This window comes from Gopherus evgoodei, chromosome 7, assembly GCF_007399415.2.
Source record: "Gopherus evgoodei ecotype Sinaloan lineage chromosome 7, rGopEvg1_v1.p, whole genome shotgun sequence".
In the NCBI taxonomy this organism is placed as follows: domain Eukaryota; kingdom Metazoa; phylum Chordata; order Testudines; family Testudinidae; genus Gopherus; species Gopherus evgoodei.
Genome location: NC_044328.1, coordinates 117,794,845 through 117,814,616, shown reverse-complemented (window position 1 = coordinate 117,814,616; position 19,772 = coordinate 117,794,845). Strand labels below are relative to the sequence as shown.

Sequence of the window (19,772 nt, the reverse complement as noted above, 5' to 3'; positions counted from 1 at the left end):
TGAGACCCTGCTCCTTCAAACTATTACACAAGAGTTTAACTTTAAGCATCTGAGTAGTCCTATAGATCACAGAGGAACTACTCATATGCTTATAGTTAGGCATATGCATAAGTGTTTGCAGGATTGGAATCTAATCCCCTGTATGTAAGTACATGTTTAGCTTTCCTACTATGATTTCAGTGGGACTACTCATGGGCATAGAGTTAAACACTTACATGTTTTTCATTTTAGAGCACTAGTGCAGGCAGACTGTGCTCCATGTGTATCTGGAAACCAGGGCTGACATCCACAAAAAGGCATAGAAACCACTTGAATAGGGTGATTAAATCCTGAGTCCCCACCTCTTAGATGAGTGCCCTAACCACCAGGCAAGAGAGTCATTCTCAGACACTCTCTTTCTGGCCCTATGACTATTTAAGTATTTAATCCAAAGCAGAAAGCTACAACAGGAAATAGTTCTCCATCAGAATATCCCACAGCCTGGTGGGTCAGGCACATTCCTACAAGGTAGCATATCCCCTATTTGAATTCTTTCTCCTGCTCAGTCATAGGGAAGAATAGAACCCAACTCACTTACCTCCAAATGAGTGCTCTAATCACTGTGCTATAAGGGAGAGGGCATCACAATCATTTGTATTTCTTGCAAAGATGCTTCTGGCACCTGATTCTTGGCAAAGGTTCTCAGTTGTGGATCCCAAGGAGTGATAGGTCTCTAAATCCCAGAATGAGACAGAGTTTATGACATACCCTTTTCATCAGCAACTACTATTGGCTTGCTTAAGCAGGGAGCCATCTAACATGATGGCTTTTGAAGATCCCATTCTTAGGCACCTATCTCTCCCCTACATTTTATAGTGACCCAGGCCACCTAACTCAGGCTTTGTGGATGCCAATGATTTTCTAAGCACCAAAAAGTTAGCTGTTGTGATGCTCAGCATCTCAGTGCCTAAATCCCTTTGTCGATATGGGCTTAGGGCCTTTTTCCCTATGATGGGACTCCTGCACTGACATGGACCCCCTTTGAAGTGACTGTAGTCCTATGAAGTTGAAAGGATCTGCTCACACAAAGTCAATTGCAGTATCCAGGCCATTGCCACTGAAAGGCTGGAATCATTTTCTAGTATTTGGTGCCCAAGCACATTGATTTGGGCAAAGACCAACCAACAGTAACTGCTTATAAGAGTTGTCATTCAGTGCTTATTATGTAGTGTTGAATATACTCAAAATATTTTAAGCAAACTGGAAAATTACACTTTGCAAGCTTGTCTGAGAGGCTGACACCTCAGTGTTCATTACAAATGTGAGGAGAAAATGACATTAATATATTCCTGTTTTGTTGTGGATTTTATGCTAAGCAAATCCTAAAAGTTTCACACTTCTCTGAATTTGATTTTCAGTCATAATTTGCAGGCACATATAGCCAGAGGATACTCTCCAGGTGTAAAATTGCCATAAGGTAGCAGAATATTTTTTTTATGACCTGAGGGTAAATCACACTCTGTTCCTACAGTATCCTGGGAATGAATCCAGCTGGTATTGTAGATGATTTTGCTTCAGAAGTTTGCAGAAAACCCCATAAATGTGGTTGGAACCAAGGTTCTGCTTTCCTGACACATGTGTGATGTGCCACTGAGCAGGATTCGCTCCTATTTAGCCCCATCCAGCAATATATTACACACTGGTTATCTGATAGAGCCTATGCATAGCTCCATTAACTTCAGTGTAATCAGCTATACTAGGATTAGGGCCAAAATGGAAAGAATGTCATCTGTAATAACATGATTCTTCATTCTTTTCAATATATAAAGCATATTCTGGAGGGTGTGTTTTTCTTTTCAGAACAGCACAAGATCTTTCTAAAGATATTTTATTAGTTTAAAGTATGAACGAATGATGTAACTTTGCCTAGTTTTTAATCCATTGTGGGTTAGATGTGGATCTATCTATCTATCTATATAATCTTTTATGTGGCCCTACCACATCTAGAAAAGACTAGGTAATTTTAGGACTACTTATAATATTTCTTGAAATAAATCACATATTTCAGTGAATAAGCTTATCACCTGCAAGCGATTCTAAAAGGGCTACAATTCCCCTGACCCACCCTGCCCACCCTGTGCGAGACTGGATATTTTGCTAAATGTATTCATATTTCTAAAGCGTGAGACATTGGCTATTATTGAAGAGAACAATTGAGTAAATTGAGTAATAGTGATATCAAGTATGGAAAATCCTCTACTCCTTAACTTCAGAAATTTTGTTTAATTTTTAATTTCATATAGAAGTAGTTACCCCAAAGGGAAAATCTCAAAGGTAGTGTTCTCTGAACAGAAAAAAAAACCACCCCAACATCCTCATCACTGCTGATGGGTAAAATGTGTATCCCGACTGACAACACAGTAGTCCTTACACAACAGTCTCCAGAATTCAATAATTCTTCTGAGACTGTCAGAAGTATGTTAATAGCAAGAGGTGATTCACGTAACTGCATTTTTCACAGAGATCCTGTAGATAAATGAAGAAAAAAATAAATAATAATAAAAAAAGATAAATATGCCTTTATTTGACCTTCAGTGAATTAGCCTGCATATTTGCAACTTCCAAGCATTTTAATTTCAGTAGGCATCATTAGCCAGGAGATATACTGTCAACTACTTTCTCTGTTCTTTTACTGGATCTTCACACCACTCCTAACCACTGTCCAATATTATCCTTACCAGATTCTTTGCTCAGTTACTGATAGTAATAAAAATGAAGGAAACCCTCCAAGTGACAGACATGGTTTCTGCACACCTTCCTTTCAATACTACACTAGTTTAATGACTCTGCCTTGAATCTGTTCTACCCAAAATGTAGTGACAGGCGTGTACATTGTCTAAGTAGTTGTACCTTAACTTTTACAGAGATAATAGCAAAGAACATGTACTGTTGCATTATAAAAGAAGCCTGGCAGTCTAGTGTTATGCCATATAGGAGAATTCTAAAATTTGGTATCTTGGTCTCCAGGGATTTGATCCCATTGAACTCAGTTAAAATTAAGGCTTCCTTTGACCTCAGTGGGAGTTGAAATGGCCACTAGGCAAGTATGACCTGTGAGGAAGAAGGGAGGGAGAGGGTGGTGGTGAACCTCCAGTTAGAAGACTGGGAGCTCTAATACTCTTTCTACTGGGAGAAATATAGATTCAGATATGAAGGAGAAGGGCTTGCACATGCTCCCGAATAAGTTAATGGAAAAAACTCCCATTGACATTGATAAGCCCAAATACAATAATGTGATAAAGATGCCGGGAGATGCCTAGCAAAGTGTGTGGTAGCTGAGGCTGACTGGAGACTACTGAGAAGCAGAGAGAAAAAGCTGACCCTTCTTTGCTGATTCATTAGGCTCTGAGATCAGCCTTATGGAAAAGCTCTATATAGCGTAAAGCCAATAGGATTTGATAGACATTTAATAGGATTCTGTAGAATGTTTCTTAAATGACATAGCATTCAGTAGGGAGTAAGATCCTTTTTATCATTTTTTGTTTGTTTGTTTTAATAGCACTCTATTGATTTCTATAGCAGGAACATAATTCTCTATTTACATTCTATGGAATGGCCTATAACCTCTGAACAGGCCTTGGTTTTGTCTATTATTAGAGAGAACAGTGTCACTCAATTACAGACCTCAAAGTCGCAATACTCCACCAAAAAAATTTCTAAAACAGACTCCAATGAGAAAGTGCAGAATTGGAATTAATTTGCAAACTGGACACTATTAAATTAGGCTTGAATAAAGACTGGGAGTGGATGGGTCATTACACAAAGTAAAACCTATTTCCCTATACTATTTTTCCCCTACTGTTACTCACACCTTCTTGTCAACTGTTGGAAATGGGCCATCCCGATTATCACTACAATTTTTTTTCTCCTGCTAATAATAGCCCACCTTAATTGATTACTCTTGTTATAGTTAGTATGGCAACACCCATTTTTTCATGTTCTCTGTGTATATATATCTTCCTACTGTATTTTCCACTGCATGCATCTGATGAAGTGGGTTTTAGCCCACGAAAGCTGATGCTCAAATAAATTTTTTAGTCTCTAAGGTGCCACAAGTACTCCTCATTCTTTTCATAATACTCTGTGCAGCACAGTAGTCTTTGGCACCACACTGGGGCATTGGTTTAGTATTGCACCAGAAGAGATAAGCGCTGAATCTGCTGAACTACCTACACACATTTTCTAGAGTACCCTAGGTTTATCTTGAGATGTGGAGTGGTCTATAAATCCAGTGCAAACTAGGGCTGACTCTCAAAGGTGCAACTGTATAAAAAAAAAGTTGGAGTGGGGGGAGAACAAAAGTTAAAATGCTTAAGTCCTGCAGCTGAAGGGGATATGAACAGAATAGTAGGAAGATGTTGGAAGGTGTTATTGGTCCTTCTCACCCTTCTCTCAGAGGATGCACACTACACTTGTGAAATGTGATGAAATCATGGTCTCAGCAATAAACATCTTTTCACATATCTACCTAAAATTTGGCTCTTTTCACTTAGGGCATTGACTGTTTAATTCAGTTAGAACAAAATTAAAGTCTTATGAGCCACATATTTAACTATTTATGTAAACAAGCTCTAATTTTCACAGACAGATACCTACAGGTGAGCAGACCTATTAATTGCCTTTTTTTTTTTGAGTCACTGGCAATTCCAAAAAAATCAGTGGAAAATGTTCATTTTGGGTCAACTTGATAAAATATTTTTTGAAATTTCAATGAAATGAAAAGAAAAAAGGCATGAGTAGAATGAAGCATTTTATTCAACCTGTAACATTACATTTCAATTTCAAATTTTATTTGGGCATTTTTATTTTTTGTAATAAAGGCGATTTCAAAACAAAGTCATTTTGAACCAAAAAATAAACAAACATTACATTTCAAGAAAGCTCTTTGTCTTTTTGGATTATTTTTAACACAAAGAATATGAAAAAACAACTTGAATTTTCAAAAATTTTAATGTTGCAAAATCTGTATTTTTCACCAAAAAAGGTTTTGGCTAAAAAATTTTGCCCAGCTTTACATGTGAGTTCAAACTAGAGTTTGCATCAGAGTAAGTCCATGCACCAGCTGGCCATGCACACTTCTGAAAATCTGTCCCTATACATCTTTTTCAAGTATGACATTATTTTAAGAATTGCCATTTATTCTATGTTTATTGTATATCCAAACAGTGAAGTGTAATGTCTAGTAGTAAAACAGGCTTTAGCTACTTAGGGAAAGTGTCCTTGGTCGATCCCCAGAGATGTGTCATTTCTAATTACACTCATATAATGTTGTAGGGTGAGAATGTAAAACTCCAACAAACTACTGAAGTTTACAGACTTATTATCACACCGTACTGATGCCATAACTGAAAAACATAAATTATGTTTTAAAAAAGGGATTTGATAATGGTAGGGGGGGAGATATGTAAAAATGAAGCTGTTGGCAGAATGTGGGTTAGCTTTTCTTAAATGTATTATTCATCAGCTAAGCTTTGGAGTTTGAAACTTCTAATTTACTCTGTTTTATTAAAAATAGAATTTCAGTACTATTCCTAACACTTTTGGAACGTGATAGGAAGAACTCTGCAGTCAGCAGCTGTCAAACTCCGGGCAGCAGAAAGGAGCAGCTGTGGCAGAGGCAGACGGAAAACTTAGAAACAGAGGAGAAACAAGAGGAAAGGGAGTGAAAGAAAAGGGTTAGAAGAGAGGGAGGCAAGGAATTCCGTGCTGCATGGGGACCACAGCAAAGTGAGACCTAGAAGTCAGTCATATAAGGGTGAGAGCTACAAGAGCTCAAGAGGTAGATGGTAGCATAAGGCATGCACATCCGCCTATTCTTAAAATAAATTATAGAAAAAATAAACAACTCAAGTATGTCCATATGAGGCCCTCATTTCCTCCCTTCTTGGGAATCTGGTGATATACCCTTAAATCACCCTTTTTTTTTTCTCATGTTGCTTAAGACAGAAGAGAAGGGGCCAATAGAATATTGGGATGAACATGGAACTTGATGGTCACTATTCAGTATGCTCCTCCGTTTGGATATTCAGTAATCTGTTAAATAGTCAGTTAACTCCCAGAGTACCTGTGATAATTATAGCAAAACTCATGATTTTCTGTTACTGACCCAAAGGAAAGAGTTTTTAGATGCAATAGTATTAAGGCCAATCTCTTATATGAGCTGCCCCTAGAAAGTGACATAAATGCACTTATTAGGTCTTGTTTGAGTCCATCAGTAAAGAGCAGCACTACACAAACAAGCAGTAGTTATACAATATTGGGTGTTAGAGTGATACCTCTCCCTATTTCTTTCTCTTTCTTTTTCTCTGACAGAGGGGCTGGCACAGGACACAAACCCCATCTCTTTCCCTGGAGGGGACAAAGGAGAAGTTCATAAAACTAGGTTCCTCTTCCTTTCATGGATGCCAGGGAGAGCTGCAGGCTTCTTCTTGTTCTCCTTTCCCATTTGTAGGAGAGTTCTGAACTTTAAAAGTTGCGCAACACAGTGATCATCACTTTGAGTGTTATCCCTGTTCTAAAACCTAACACCAGCCAAAATTACCAGAACGCCAGTCTGTGCAGACAATGTGTTAGCACAGCTGACAGTTGAACCCATCAGCAGCACCCAGGTATTTTTCTTAAATCCATATGTCAGCAACAGTAGGGAGAGAAGTTCATGGTCTCTGTCCTTATATTCAAACCCCTTGATGAGATTCGCCATAACTACTTCAGAAATCCTCTCTCCCTCCATAATTGTGACCTCCCACAACATATACATACCACCAGTAGAATAAAACTGTCAAGAATAAAACTGTGTGGAAGATACATAAATTTTACAAGATCTGTATCTATGAAACTCTCTCCTAGAGCAGATGGGAAGTGCCATGGAACTAATTACCTTCCGAACTAGAAAACAAAACTCACACCAACTTACACTCCCAAATATAAATAAGCCATCCTACAAAAACTTAAGCTATTATCAAACCATTTCTCCTACGGGGTGGAAAGAAACAGAAAGCAGGATTGTTATTGTTTATTTCTTTTCTCAAATATCTGAAAAGCTTTCAGACACTGTGGTAATGGGGCCACAAATACCTAGAAATAGCTTGCAAATGTCTCAATGAAGAGATGGGATTCAAATAGCCTACAAATATCTAGATGGATGGAAGGGAAAGAAACAAACTTTTTCTACACACATATAAACACACTAAGCTTCCAGAATAAATATAAGGATATGTGGGAGCCAAAATGCCATTAAAAGAGCAATAGAACTGCCAGATATTTAGGACAGTATTATAAATGGAAATTACTTACTAAAACAGCTTTTTCATGGCATTTCAGCACTTTTGTTTCTTCTTCTTGTTGAAGCCATGAAATAGATTGGCATTAGAAAATGAAAGCGAATGGTGCACAAAAGTTATCCAAAATTTGATGAATTTCTGAAAAGGTTTGATTTATGTTTTAGGGCAAACAATGCTTATTTTATCTGAGTTCATCCCAAATTTCTCCTGTAAGGATGACTGGATATTTGAAACTGGTTACATTCGGGTTAGACTCGATCATGGAATAGAGTACATTGGAAAGGATGCGTGATGAATATTTGATGTTTTCCAGACCTTTCCTATGCTTGGATCTTCAATGATAACCCCTTGTATGTTCAGGAGGACAGCCGTCGATTTGTCTCCCAAGAGACAGGAAATCTATACATCGCCAAAGTAGAGCTATCTGACGTGGGCAATTACACCTGTGTTGTAACTAACGCTAAATCAGAACAAAGTGTTCGGGGCCCACCCACTCCACTCATCCTCCGTAGTGATGGTAAGTTCTTTTAATGTGACTATCTGGAAAAAAATACAAAAAACTTATTAAAATCATGTATTAGCTATTCATTCTGAGGTAATAACAAATCCCTGTAGACAAACATGCAGATTCATACTTCTTATCTGGGTCCTGATCCAAAGATTCCTTTTTACCTTTAGTGGACTTTGTATCTAACCTTAGCTGGTAAAATGAAGAAAGAGGTTCAGTTTGGGGTTAATTAATAAACACATCTACAACAAGACAAAACAATGCAACTGAAAGAAAGCAAAAGAATGTCAGTTCCCCCATTCTAATTTTATTCTTCCCAGGAAAGCTTATGTTTTGATTTGAATTTGACAAAGCTTTCTAAACGTAAATTCAAGTTATCGCTCAAATATAAAATCCAGAGGTAGCTCAAAACTCAGTAAGTCATTGGAGTGAGAAAAAAACCAAACACCTTTTAGGCAGCTCTCTAAATAAATGCTCACAATGGGGAATATATATCTGGGAAATCTGTTAGCAAAGTTTTTTGATGGGATAGTTTACCTAAACTGCTTTCAAAGTACTCTGATAAACTAACAAAACACAGCAGAAGGTTATGTTCCTAGAATAAATAAAAGGCAAACATGCATTATAGGGCAATACTTCTGCCATGAAGTTCTGATGGTATTTTAATTCAGAAGATAATTTTTTGTGTTGTCTGCGTAAATACTAGAGCCCCGAAACAAATGTATAGCTCATAAGTTAGTTATTTTATATAAAACATAGGTACAAACATCCAATGTTTTGCTCCTATTCTTCTTTGCCCCTTTCTACCAACACAGTCCCTTTATCCTACCCTCCTTTCTCCATCCATATTTTCTCCATATCTCTTCTGCTCCTTATCGTCTTCCCTCTTTCTTTACATTAGGGAGAGTAGGGGCCTGATCCAGAGCCTACTGAAATTCATGGGAGTATTTCCATTAACATCAATGGGGTTTGGATCAGACCCCAGGCCAGTGATCTCTGAAGCACTGTGCAACCGTGAAGAACAACACACATAATGTTAATAAAATTCTTGTTAAACATAAAAAAAAATTGGTTTATATCCAATATGGGATATGGGTGAAGACATTAGATCGATGGAAATATCTGAACAGATTGGTTAATCCCAGTGCAGTGCAGGGCCGCCCAGAGGGGGGGACAAGTGGGGCAATTTGTCCCAGGCCCCAGGCCCTGCAGGCATCCCCACGAGAGTTTTTCGGGGCTCCTGGAGCGGGGTCCTTCACTCGCTTTGGGGGCCCCAGAAAACTCTAGCGGAGCCGGGGCCTGCGGAGCTTCTTCCACTCCGGATCTTCGGCGGCGGGGGTCCTTCCGCTCCAGGGTAGAATTACTCCTCACAGCCGAATTACTGCCGAAGCGGGACCCACCACCAAAGTGCCTGGTCTTCAGCGGTAATTTGGTGTGGGGGGGGCCCCGCTGCGGGTCTTCGGGGCACTTCGGCAGCAGGTCTCAGAGCGGAAGGACCCTCCGCCACCGAATTACCACCGAAACGGGGGCCCCCTGCTGCCAAAGACCCCAGGCCCCCTGAATCCTCTGGGTGGCCCTGGTGCAGTGTACCCTATCCCTGTATAGTTAGGAAGTTCAGCTTTAAGCATATTGGCTAAAAATATAAGCCTACAATCACTGCAGAGCTAAACCCCCCCAAACTGATCCTATTCACAGTAAGCATTGCAGATGCTAAACCCTTAGTCAGATTTTCCAAAGTGCTCAGTACAGAAAATTGGGACAAGATTTCCCCAAACCTTCAGATCCCGTTTAGATATCTAAATGAAACGGTCAGATTTTCAAAAGTGCTCAGTACCCAGCTGCTTTCATTGTTTTCATCTTCACCCACATCTCATACTGAACATTAACCATCTCGCTTTCGATATTTGACAGCATTGTGGTTAACACTGTGTGTATTAGTAGTCATTGTTCTGAATGGGAGCTTCTAGGTGCTGAGGTTTTTTCAAATATCTTGACCCACAAGTGAAATTTACCCAGTGCAAAACCTATACACTACTTAAGATCCACACAGACTCAAATAATTCCTGGGCCTCGTAGTGGCTGCTTGCATAGAGGTAAAATTCACTCAGAAACCCAATCCTACTCCCTCTGAAATTGTTTTTAAAATGCTGATTGATTCCCATGGGAACAGGATGAGGCTCTAATTTTAGAAATAACTACATCCTTTCTTTTACACTGAAATCCTGTTGTACTAGACAGGTCTGACACACAACTGGAGTGCTAGCTGTTTTGATGTTCAACAGGTGTGATGGGAGAGTATGAACCAAAGATTGAAGTACATTTTCCAGAAACAACATACGCAGAGAAGGGTTCATCTGTTAAACTGGAATGCTTTGCCCTTGGAAAGTAAGGAGTTTTGTTTTTGTTTTAATGTTTGCTATTCAACAGCGATATTCACAGTGAGTTGTGAATATCTTTAGAATGCTCGGTCATTTTTTGATTGGTTGTCATTCAAATGTCAAAAATACCTAGATAGGTCATTTTAAAAAAACAACTTTTATTCTGGTTTATTATTGTTTCTGTGTTAAATATTCACAATGATGCAAGCCAGCAAACAAACAAAAATCTGAAGCTGACGTAGTGGCCGGTTTGTTACAAACTCAAAACTGAGACTGCGTTCACTGAAAGGTTTACCAAGCTGTCTAAACCTTGAAAGAAAACCCAACCCTTAATTCAGAACAATCTTGGGCTGATTTGCAGTTTTGTATCAAGATCATGTCAAATACTATGTGAAACCAAATTTTGTGTTTAAATTCACATCTCAGAACAAAACTTGAGATGAACCCATATGGATTGAACCTGAATGCATGCCAAGGAACCTTCCAAAATAGAGCCACTGACCTTTGCAGTTCCCTTTATAACTACTGTTGAGAGGTGCTGATTATCTCTTGTGAGGCCACTTTTGGATAGCATCCACCTTGGCCTGTAGGGGGTTTATGGTTCCTCGACCCACTTGGTGCCCCAGGTAAGTCACTCTGTTTTGGCCTATTTGACACTTTTTGGCCTTAACAGTGAGTCCTGCCTGCCTGATGCGCTCAAGACCTTTTCCAGGTGTAGTAGGTGTTCGAGCCAGGAGTCTGAAAAAATGGCCACATCATCGAGGTAAGCAACTGCAAATTCTCCTAGTCCAGCTAGTAGGCCATCTACCAGCCTCTGGAAGGTGGCGGGTGCATTTCGAAGGCCGAAAGGAAGGACATTGAATTCATACACCCCCGCATGGGTGACAAATGCTGACCTCTCCTTGGCAGGTTCCTCTAGCGGTACTTGCCAGTACCCCTTGGTTAAGTCTATTGTAGTGATGAACTGGGCACGTCCCAACTTCTCCAATAGCTCATCAGTGCGTGGCATTGGATAGTTGTCCGGACGAGTTACCGCATTTAGCTTACGGTAGTCCACGCAAAAGCGTATTTCCCCATCTGGTTTGGGTACCAGAACCACTGGAGATGCCCATGCACTGGTAGATGAGCGGATTATACCCATCTGTAGCATGTTCTGGATCTCCCGTTCTATAGCAGCTTGGGCATGAGGAGACACCCGGTAGGGTGGGGTTCTGATTGGGTGAGCATTACCTGTATCAATGGAGTGGTATGCCCGTTCAGTCCGTCCTGGGGTGGCTGAGAACAATGGGGCGAAGCTAGTGCACAGCTCCTTGATTTGTCGCCGCTGCAGACGTTCCAGGGTGGTTGAGAGGTTCACCTCTTCCACGCCACCGTCTTTTTTCCCGTCGTAGTAGACACCGTCAGGCCACTCAGCATCATCTCCCTGGACTGTAAACTGACAAACCTGTAAGTCTCTGGAATAGAAAGGCTTGAGAGAATTAACATGGTAAACTCTAGGTTTTAGTGAGGAATTGGGAAATGCTATGAGGTAGTTTACAGTTCGCAGGCGCTCTTGGACCGTGAATGGCCCTTCCCATGATGCTTCCATCTTATGGGCCTGTTGCGCCTTCAAGACCATAACCTGGTCTCCTACCTTGAAGGAACGTTCTCTGGCATGTCTGTCATACCAGGCCTTTTGCTCTTATTGAGCATCCTTTAGGTTCTCTCTAGCAAGGGCTAAAGAGTGTCGGAGGGTGCTTTGTAGGTTGCTTACAAAGTGCAGAATGTTAGTTCCTGGAGAAGGCGTAAACCCCTCCCATTGCTGCTTCAACAACTGTAATGGCCCCTTAACCTCGTGACCATACACAAGTTCAAATGGTGAAAACCCTAAACTGGGATGTGGTACAGCCCTGTAGGCAAACAGCAACTGCTGCAACACTAGGTCCCAATTATTGGAGAATTCGTTGATGAATTTTCGTATCATGGCCCCCAAAGTTCCATTGAACCTTTCCACCAGGCCATTGGTTTGATGGTGGTCCGGGGTGGCAACCAAGTGATTCACCCCATGAGTTTCCCACAGTTTTTCCATGGTCCCTGCCAGGAAATTAGACCCTGAATCTGTAAGGATGTCGGAGGGCCAACCTACCCTGGCAAAGATGTCTGTTAGGGCCAGGCACACAGTGTTAGCCCTGGTGTTGCCTAGAGCTACTGCTTCTGGCCATCGGGTAGCAAAGTCCACTAAAGTCAGTACGTACTGCTTTCCTCTGGGCGTCTTTTTTGGGAAAGGGCCCAGAATATCCACAGCTACTCGCTGAAATGGGACCTCAATTATGGGGAGTGGCTGGAGAGGGGTCTTGACCTGGTCTTGAGGCTTTCCCACTCTTTGGCATACCTCACAAGACCGGACATACTTGGCAACGTCCTTGCCCATCCCCTCCCAGTGGAAGGACTTCCCCAACCGGTCTTTGGTTCTGTTCACCCCAGCATGGCCACTGGGATGATCATGGGCTAAGCTTAAGAGCTTCCCCCGGTACTTAGTTGGAACCACCAACTGTTTTTGCGGCTGCCATTCTTCCCGGTGTCCACCAGAAAGAATTTCCTTGTATAAAAGTCCTTGGTCTATAACAAACCGGGATCGATTAGAAGAGCTGAGAGGCGGTGGGGTGCTCCGTGCCGCCGCCCAAGCTTTCTGAAGGCTGTCATCCGCTTCCTGCTCAGTCTGGAACTGTTCCCTTGAGGCTGGGGTCACCAGTTCTTCCTCAGACTGTGGACTTGGGCTTGGTCCCTCTGGAAGCGATGTAGGTGATGGGGTTGTTTCCGTTGCTAGTGAACCGCTCTCCGCTGGTGCACCTGAGGGTATTTCAGGCTCTGGCTGAGCCTTTTGGGTATGGCTGTCTGTTGCTTCTGCCAGTTCTGGCTCGCTGGCGCCCACTGGCGTTGAGTTTGAAGATGGGGTTGCAATTGCTGGTGCTGGTTGCTGTTCCAGTTCCGGGCCTGGGACTGGAGGCGCTGTGGCTGTTTCAGTGGTTGGCATGGAATCTGGATCCACTACCTCTGTCTGGGTCTCTGGTAACACAGACGGGGCCTCTGTGGACGGCTCAGGAACAGGAATGGGTCTGGAAGCTTGCCTGGTTTGGCTAGGTGTAACCATTCCCACTCTCTTGACCCGCCTCACCTGGTTGGCCAAGTCTTCCCCCAGTAGCATGGGGATAGGATAATTGTCATAGACTGCAAAAGTCCACATTCCTGACCAGCCTTTGTACTGGACAGGCAGTTGAGCTGTAGGCAAGTCTACAGCTTGTGACATGAAGGGGTAAATTGTCACTTTGGCCTTTGGGTTGATGAATTTGGGGTCAACGAAGGATTGGTGGATAGCTGACACTTGTGCCCCCGTGTCTCTCCACGCAGTAACCGTCTTTCCGCCCACTCTCAAATTTTCCCTTCACTCCAAGGGTATTTGAGAGGCATCCGGGCCTGGGGATCTTTGGGGTGATGGTGGTGTAATGAATTGCACTCGCATGGTGTTCTTGGGACAGTTGGCCTTGATATGTCCCAGTTCATTACACTTGAAGCATCTTCCATCTGATGGTCACTGGGCTGAGGTGAGTTACTGGAGACTGGTGAGGTGGAAGAGTAGGGCGTCTGTGGCTTTACTTGGGTTGTATGTGGGGTCTTTGGCTGTCCTCGGTTGTAGGGTTTATGGTCTGTGTGCCCCCTGGGGTAATCGTTCCCCTTGACAGTAGCTTTCTTGCTTTCTGCCAGTTCCATCCATTTGGCTCCAATCTCCCCCGCCTCAGCGAGATCTTTGGGTTTTCCATCTTGTATGTACCGTGTGATGTCTTCAGGAACACCATCCAAGAACTGCTCCATTTGTATGAGGAGGTGCAGTTCTTCCAAGGTTTGAACGTTGTTTCCTGTTATCCAGGCCTCATAGTTTTTTGCAATGTAGTAGGCGTGTTTGGGAAATGACACCTCTGGTTTCCACTTTTGGGTTCTGAAGCGCCGACGGGCATGATCTGGGGTTATTCCCATTCTGTATCTGGCCTTGGTTTGAAAAAGTTTATAGTCATTCATTTGCTGCTTAGGCATTTCAGCTGCCACCTCTGCTAAAGGTCCACTGAGTTGTGGCCTTAATTCTACCATGTACTGGTCTTCGGGGATGCTGTACCCAAGACAAGCTCTTTCAAAATTTTCCAAGAAGGCCTCGGTGTCATCCCCTGCCTTGTAGGTGGGAAATTTCCTGTGCTGTGGAGCAATAATTGGCGCCGGGTTGTTAGGGTTGGCTGGCACATGCAGCCCAGCTTTTGCCAAGTCCAGTTCATGTTTTCTCTGTTTTTCCTTCTCTTCATTCTCTTTTTGTTGTTTTTCCATTTCTTTTTGGTGTTTTTCCATTTCTCGGCGGTGGGCCACCTCTTCTTCTTCTAGTTTTCTTTTGTGTGCTGCCTCTTTGGCTGCCTGTTCTCTTTGGTAGGCTGCCTGTCTGATCTGTTCTTCTCTTTCTTTCATCTCCATCTCTTTTTGTTTTATTTCCAGCTGTCGCCTGTGTTCAGCTTCTCTGATTTGTTCTTCAGCCTCCATTTTTGTCTTGGTAGACATGGTTCCTGTTTTCTTGTGTTGGGGTGCCCTCCGGTGTTTATCTTCTGAACTGCAGGTTCTCTGTTGCCTCCTGAAGTCTGCCTAGCAACAGTGCCTTTAGCTAATCTTCAATGTTAAGTAAACCGGAAAAACCACTTTATTTGCATTTATATAGTGCTGGTAATGACTCTCAATGGGAGTGCTATTGTGTGACAAAAGACTCGTGATAGCACCTTAATGATTTCTTGCTTAACATGCAAGCCACAAACTGCCAGAGAGAGCAGAAAAAAAAATTCTCTCTGGTTCCCTTTTAAAACCAAACTGTTTCTCTCTGCTAAAAAGCCCTTAGCAGAGAAGAGAAAAATATAATATTCCTACTGGCTTTTGGATTCTGTCTATATCCCACCGCTGCCACCATGTCATAACCTTAGTCCCAGATTTGGACCTTAGCGTCCAAAATATGGGGGTTAGCATGAAAACCTCCAAGCTTAGTTACCAGCTTGGACCTGGTACTTGCTGCCACAACCCAAAAAATTAGAGTGTTTTGGGGCACTCTGGTCCCCCTGAAAAACCTTCCCTGGGGACCCCAAGACCCAAATCCCTTGAGTCTCACAACAAAGGGAAATAATCCTTTTTCCCTTCCCCCCTCCAGGTGCTCCTGGAGAGATACACAGACACAAGCTCTGTGAAACTACACAGAGTGACTCCCCCTCTCTGTTCCCAGTCCTGGAAACAAAAAGTACTTTCCTATTCACCCAGAGGGAATGCAAAATCAGGCTAGCAAATCCAACGCACACAGATTTCCCCTGATTTCTTCCTCCCACCAATTCCCTGGTGAGTACAGACTCAATTTCCCTGAAGTAAAGAAAAACTCCAACAGGTCTTAAAAAGAAAGAAAAAATACATACAAATGGTCTCTCTGTATTAAGGTGACACAACACAGGGTCGATTGCTTAAAAGAATATTGAATAAACAGCCTTATTCAAAAAGAATACAAATCAAAGCACTCCAGCACTTATATTCATGCAAATACCAAAGAAAAGAAACCATATAACTTACTATCTGATCTCTTTGTCCTTACACTTAGAAACAGAAGATTAGAAAACAGAACTACTTCTCCAAAGCTCAGAGAAAGCAGGCAGACAGAAAACAAAGACTCAGACACAAACTTTCCTCCACCCAGAGTTGAAAAAATCCGGTTTCCTGATTGGTCCTCTGGTCAGGTGCTTCAGGTGGAAGAGACATTAACCCTTAGCTATCTGTTTATGACAGGTGCTAAGGAGCAAACTTCACATTATAGTCCATCAGCATTACAGGTACTCAGCACCCATCAGGATTGGCCCATATCCTCTAGGCATAGTATTTATAGGAAACTATTGTGCTTGTCCAAAGAAGTAGTTGAAGTAGCTTGACTTTCTACCTCATACTTCACAATATGTTGTGCAGTAAGACACTCAATCAGCAATAGAGTGAGCCAGATCCTCAGCTGGTGTAATTCAATGAATTGTCAATGGGGCTATCCTGATTTACACCCACTGAGGATCTGGCCAGTTTCTAAGGTATCTTGTTGCATGATTATTAGGCATTTTCAAATAAAAAACATGTTCCTGTTTTGAATATTAAAAACAATTAACTGACATTTGTAAAGGATAATTACAGATAAACTGGAACTGCTTAGAGGTGGGAAAGGTGTTATGTCCCCTTCTTATAATACTTCAAATATTGCTGGGCGTACAGTTCTTCTGAGGGATTATTGGTCCTTTTAGCTACAATTTGGGTCTTTCTAAGAACAGTATTTATTAAATCGCATTGAATTGACTGTATCTACTGTGACAAATACATTTTGGGGAATAAAAACATGTAATGGGAATTTGCTATACACTGTAGTGAATCTCTTCTTAGATTGGCCATCAACGCTCACCCCACTATAATGATATGCTTTCATCAGACACAAGTTATTTGGCTCAATAAAGGGATAACAGGATGAAATTCTATGGCCTGTGTTATACAGGAGGACAGACTGGATCATCTAAAGGTCCTGTCTGGCCTTAAAATCTATGAACTGCAGGAAACTGCAGTTGATTTGTTTTTCTAATCTTAATCTCCATTAATCTCCATGTCCAAGGAAGACAAACATCCCGATCAAGCACTCAAGATCTCTTCCAACATTCCTCTGAAATACTGTGAGTTTGCTTTATATACTTACAGTTATACACATTTAAAGCCTTGACTTAAGAAAGAATGGGTGAGTCAGTGTTGGCTTTACATTTCAAAGGTTTAAGTATGAGTCATCAGATGTATGGTGAACATACGACAGAAGGAGATACAGGCTACATGGAGACATCTCAAAAGGCATATAAATTACACACTAAAAAAGAATGTTGCCATTTTATTTCAGGAAGCTCAAGAGGGGCATAATAATGTGGTGCATGTGGCTTGATCACATTTTGGGCACTCTGTAAAAAAAGTGAACATGATCTGACTATCCAAAAGGATGTGCGGCTAAGGCCAAATCCATTAAACACTATGGTACTCTCTGAGTTATGTTTAAAACAGGGAGCAAGTTAGAGTTGTTCAAAGCAGCTTCTGCTACTCCACATATTTAATCACAGCTGATATTGGTGCTAGTATGGTATCTTTGGGGTACATTCAGTAAGTACCAGTGACTATTGAACAATAATAAATAAATAAATATGGATACCATTGATATCGTACTGATAATATGTTCTTAGTGGAACAAGTGTGTATTGGATGGGTGCTGTTTGGTGTTCAAATCTGTGTAATGGAGTTTTAGGAAAATTTTTCCATTACAGATTTGCTATAGAACAAATAGACTCTCTCTTCCTTTATGCAGTCCTTGATATTTTTAAATTGAATTCAACCATGCACCACATTTGTACCAGCATGTGAATATGTGAAAAGACATTATTCCAGAGCTGACAGGCATGTATGAGTACAGCAGGAAAAAAAGTATAGTATGTGCATCATTCTTAAGCAGGTTACATAGGGCCATATTATTAAAGGAATTTTCAAAAGCATCAGGGTTCCTAACTCCCACTGATTTGAACTGAAGTTAGTCACCTATGTAGAGATGGGCAACATTTTTTGACTAAATTCTCCTCTTTTCTTGACAAAAACTGCAGATTTAGGTCAACCAAATATTTAATGAACTTGCGTTAAATTTGCTGAATTTAACCCTCACCAAAATAAATAAACAAACAAACAAATAAACAACTCCTAAAAAAATTAAAATGTGCTATGTCAACATTTTATAAAGAAAATGCTTTGTCTTTTCTATTCAAAATGACTTCCTTTTCAAATTTTCTTTTCTTTTTATTTAAAAATATACACATTTTAAAACCTCTACGTGAAAATAAAGCATTTCATTTCAGGTCTAACAAAATATATAGTTCACTCCAACATTTTTTTTTCAACTTGTTTGCCAATAATTTCAAAAAAATGTTTATTACAGGTCAACCTGAAACATTTTTTTTTCTGGAACTGTTAGCAAACCAAACAATCACTTAGCATACCTCTAAGCATAGGTTCTTTTGAAAATCTCACAAGGTGTGTACAGGAGCCTAAATACTTTAAAAAAAAACCTGATGCTTAGTATTGTTTATATATATCGGCTCAACAATTTTTAAATACCACTTCTTATATAGCTCAGATGTTAGGAAGTTTTGTCTCACTTGGGCTTCAGAACTGCATTCCCATTATTCACTCATATATATGCATACTGTTAGTCCACTTGGGTTGGCCAATGCCATCAGCTGTCAATGTCTTTGTGCTCTGTATTACAGAGATCTTTCACATCTAAGCTGGTTATAGACAACCTGCTGTGTTCTTGCGCTCCAAAAGCCTTAAATGAAAGTACTTCCACGGTGTTTAGAGAAACACTTTTCCTTTTCCGGAATATAAAACCACACCACTGACTGCAGCTCACAAAACACCTTGGCGCTCTAACATAGAAGAGCATCAGTTAAGATTGAACTGTAAAGATTGTTCGTATTTTCTGACTCCTGAGTCTTTTGTTCTTAGCCATCCCATTGTATTCACACCATTTTGATGGATTCTAAATCGCAATAAGAATGAAGCTATTGACTTATTGGCAGTTCTATGATTAGACTTCTCTTGCCAAATGTTTCTTTTTGCTTATATGCAGTGATCTAACATTTCTTTCTAAAAGAATATTGACTTTTTAAATATATCTTTTCCTCGCTACAATATTTCCTACACCCTGGACATAGCATGTAAACTCGTATAACAATGATTGGAACCTCAGGTAATTCTTATGGCATAGTGCTGCAAATAACAGTAAAGAACAAACATTTCCAATCCCCAGAATGCTAATAAATATCACATTAATTTCTAATTTCATTTTTTTCTTTGTAGCTTTTCAATACTAGCACTGGAGCTGTTAAGAAATAGCCCAAAAATGGTGTTAGATAAAGATCTTAGCCTCTACGCTATGGCTTTTTAGTTGTTTGGTAACACTTTGGGGCACTGTAATCATTATATGTTTATTACAGATGGCAAAATGAATATAGGTATAAATATATAAAAAGGAGATTATGGCTGAAATGTTGACCCTTAACTCTAGTGGGTGCCACATATATAATAATGGAGAGTGAGAAAACAATACCATGTAGAAAATTTCAGTTACCGAAATCTGCCAGAAACTAATAATAGAGATAAAATTCATCCAGTGATTTTAAAAACTAAAGGACTTGGGAGGAAGCCTGGGGGTAGGACTAGGGTTCACTGGAATTTTTCTGCCTCCAGAGGTAAAGTCTCTTGTTGAACAGCTGCAATGTCAGGCAAGAAACAGAAGAAAAAGTTCAGGTAATAAGTACAGCTGCATAATAAAATGTCAGTACTAGAAAGAATATTTTACCATTAATTGTGATTAATGGACTTAATATTTTGTGACTTCAAAATCCATTAGTCTTGATTTGGTTTTATTTGCCTTAGTAAAGGCAATTGAAGAAAAAATGTCATAATAGTTTAGAT

At 40.7% G+C, this 19,772-nt stretch overlaps 1 protein-coding gene across 4 annotated transcripts in view; it reads left to right on the top strand.

Moving 5' to 3' along the window:
- The window catches only part of CNTN6 (contactin 6), a 230,795-nt gene that overhangs the window by 133,087 nt on the left and 77,936 nt on the right, over positions 1 to 19,772 (top strand). For 2 of the 4 annotated variants that reach the window (XM_030570683.1, XM_030570684.1), the window contains exons 6-7: positions 7,633 to 7,836; positions 10,110 to 10,212. In XM_030570683.1, the coding sequence (XP_030426543.1) occupies positions 7,633 to 7,836; positions 10,110 to 10,212 (307 nt within the window). Of the gene's footprint in view, positions 1 to 7,632; positions 7,837 to 10,109; positions 10,213 to 16,884; positions 16,943 to 19,772 lie in introns of those variants that run through there. The other 2 variants (XM_030570686.1, XM_030570685.1) reach the window with 2 other exon arrangements.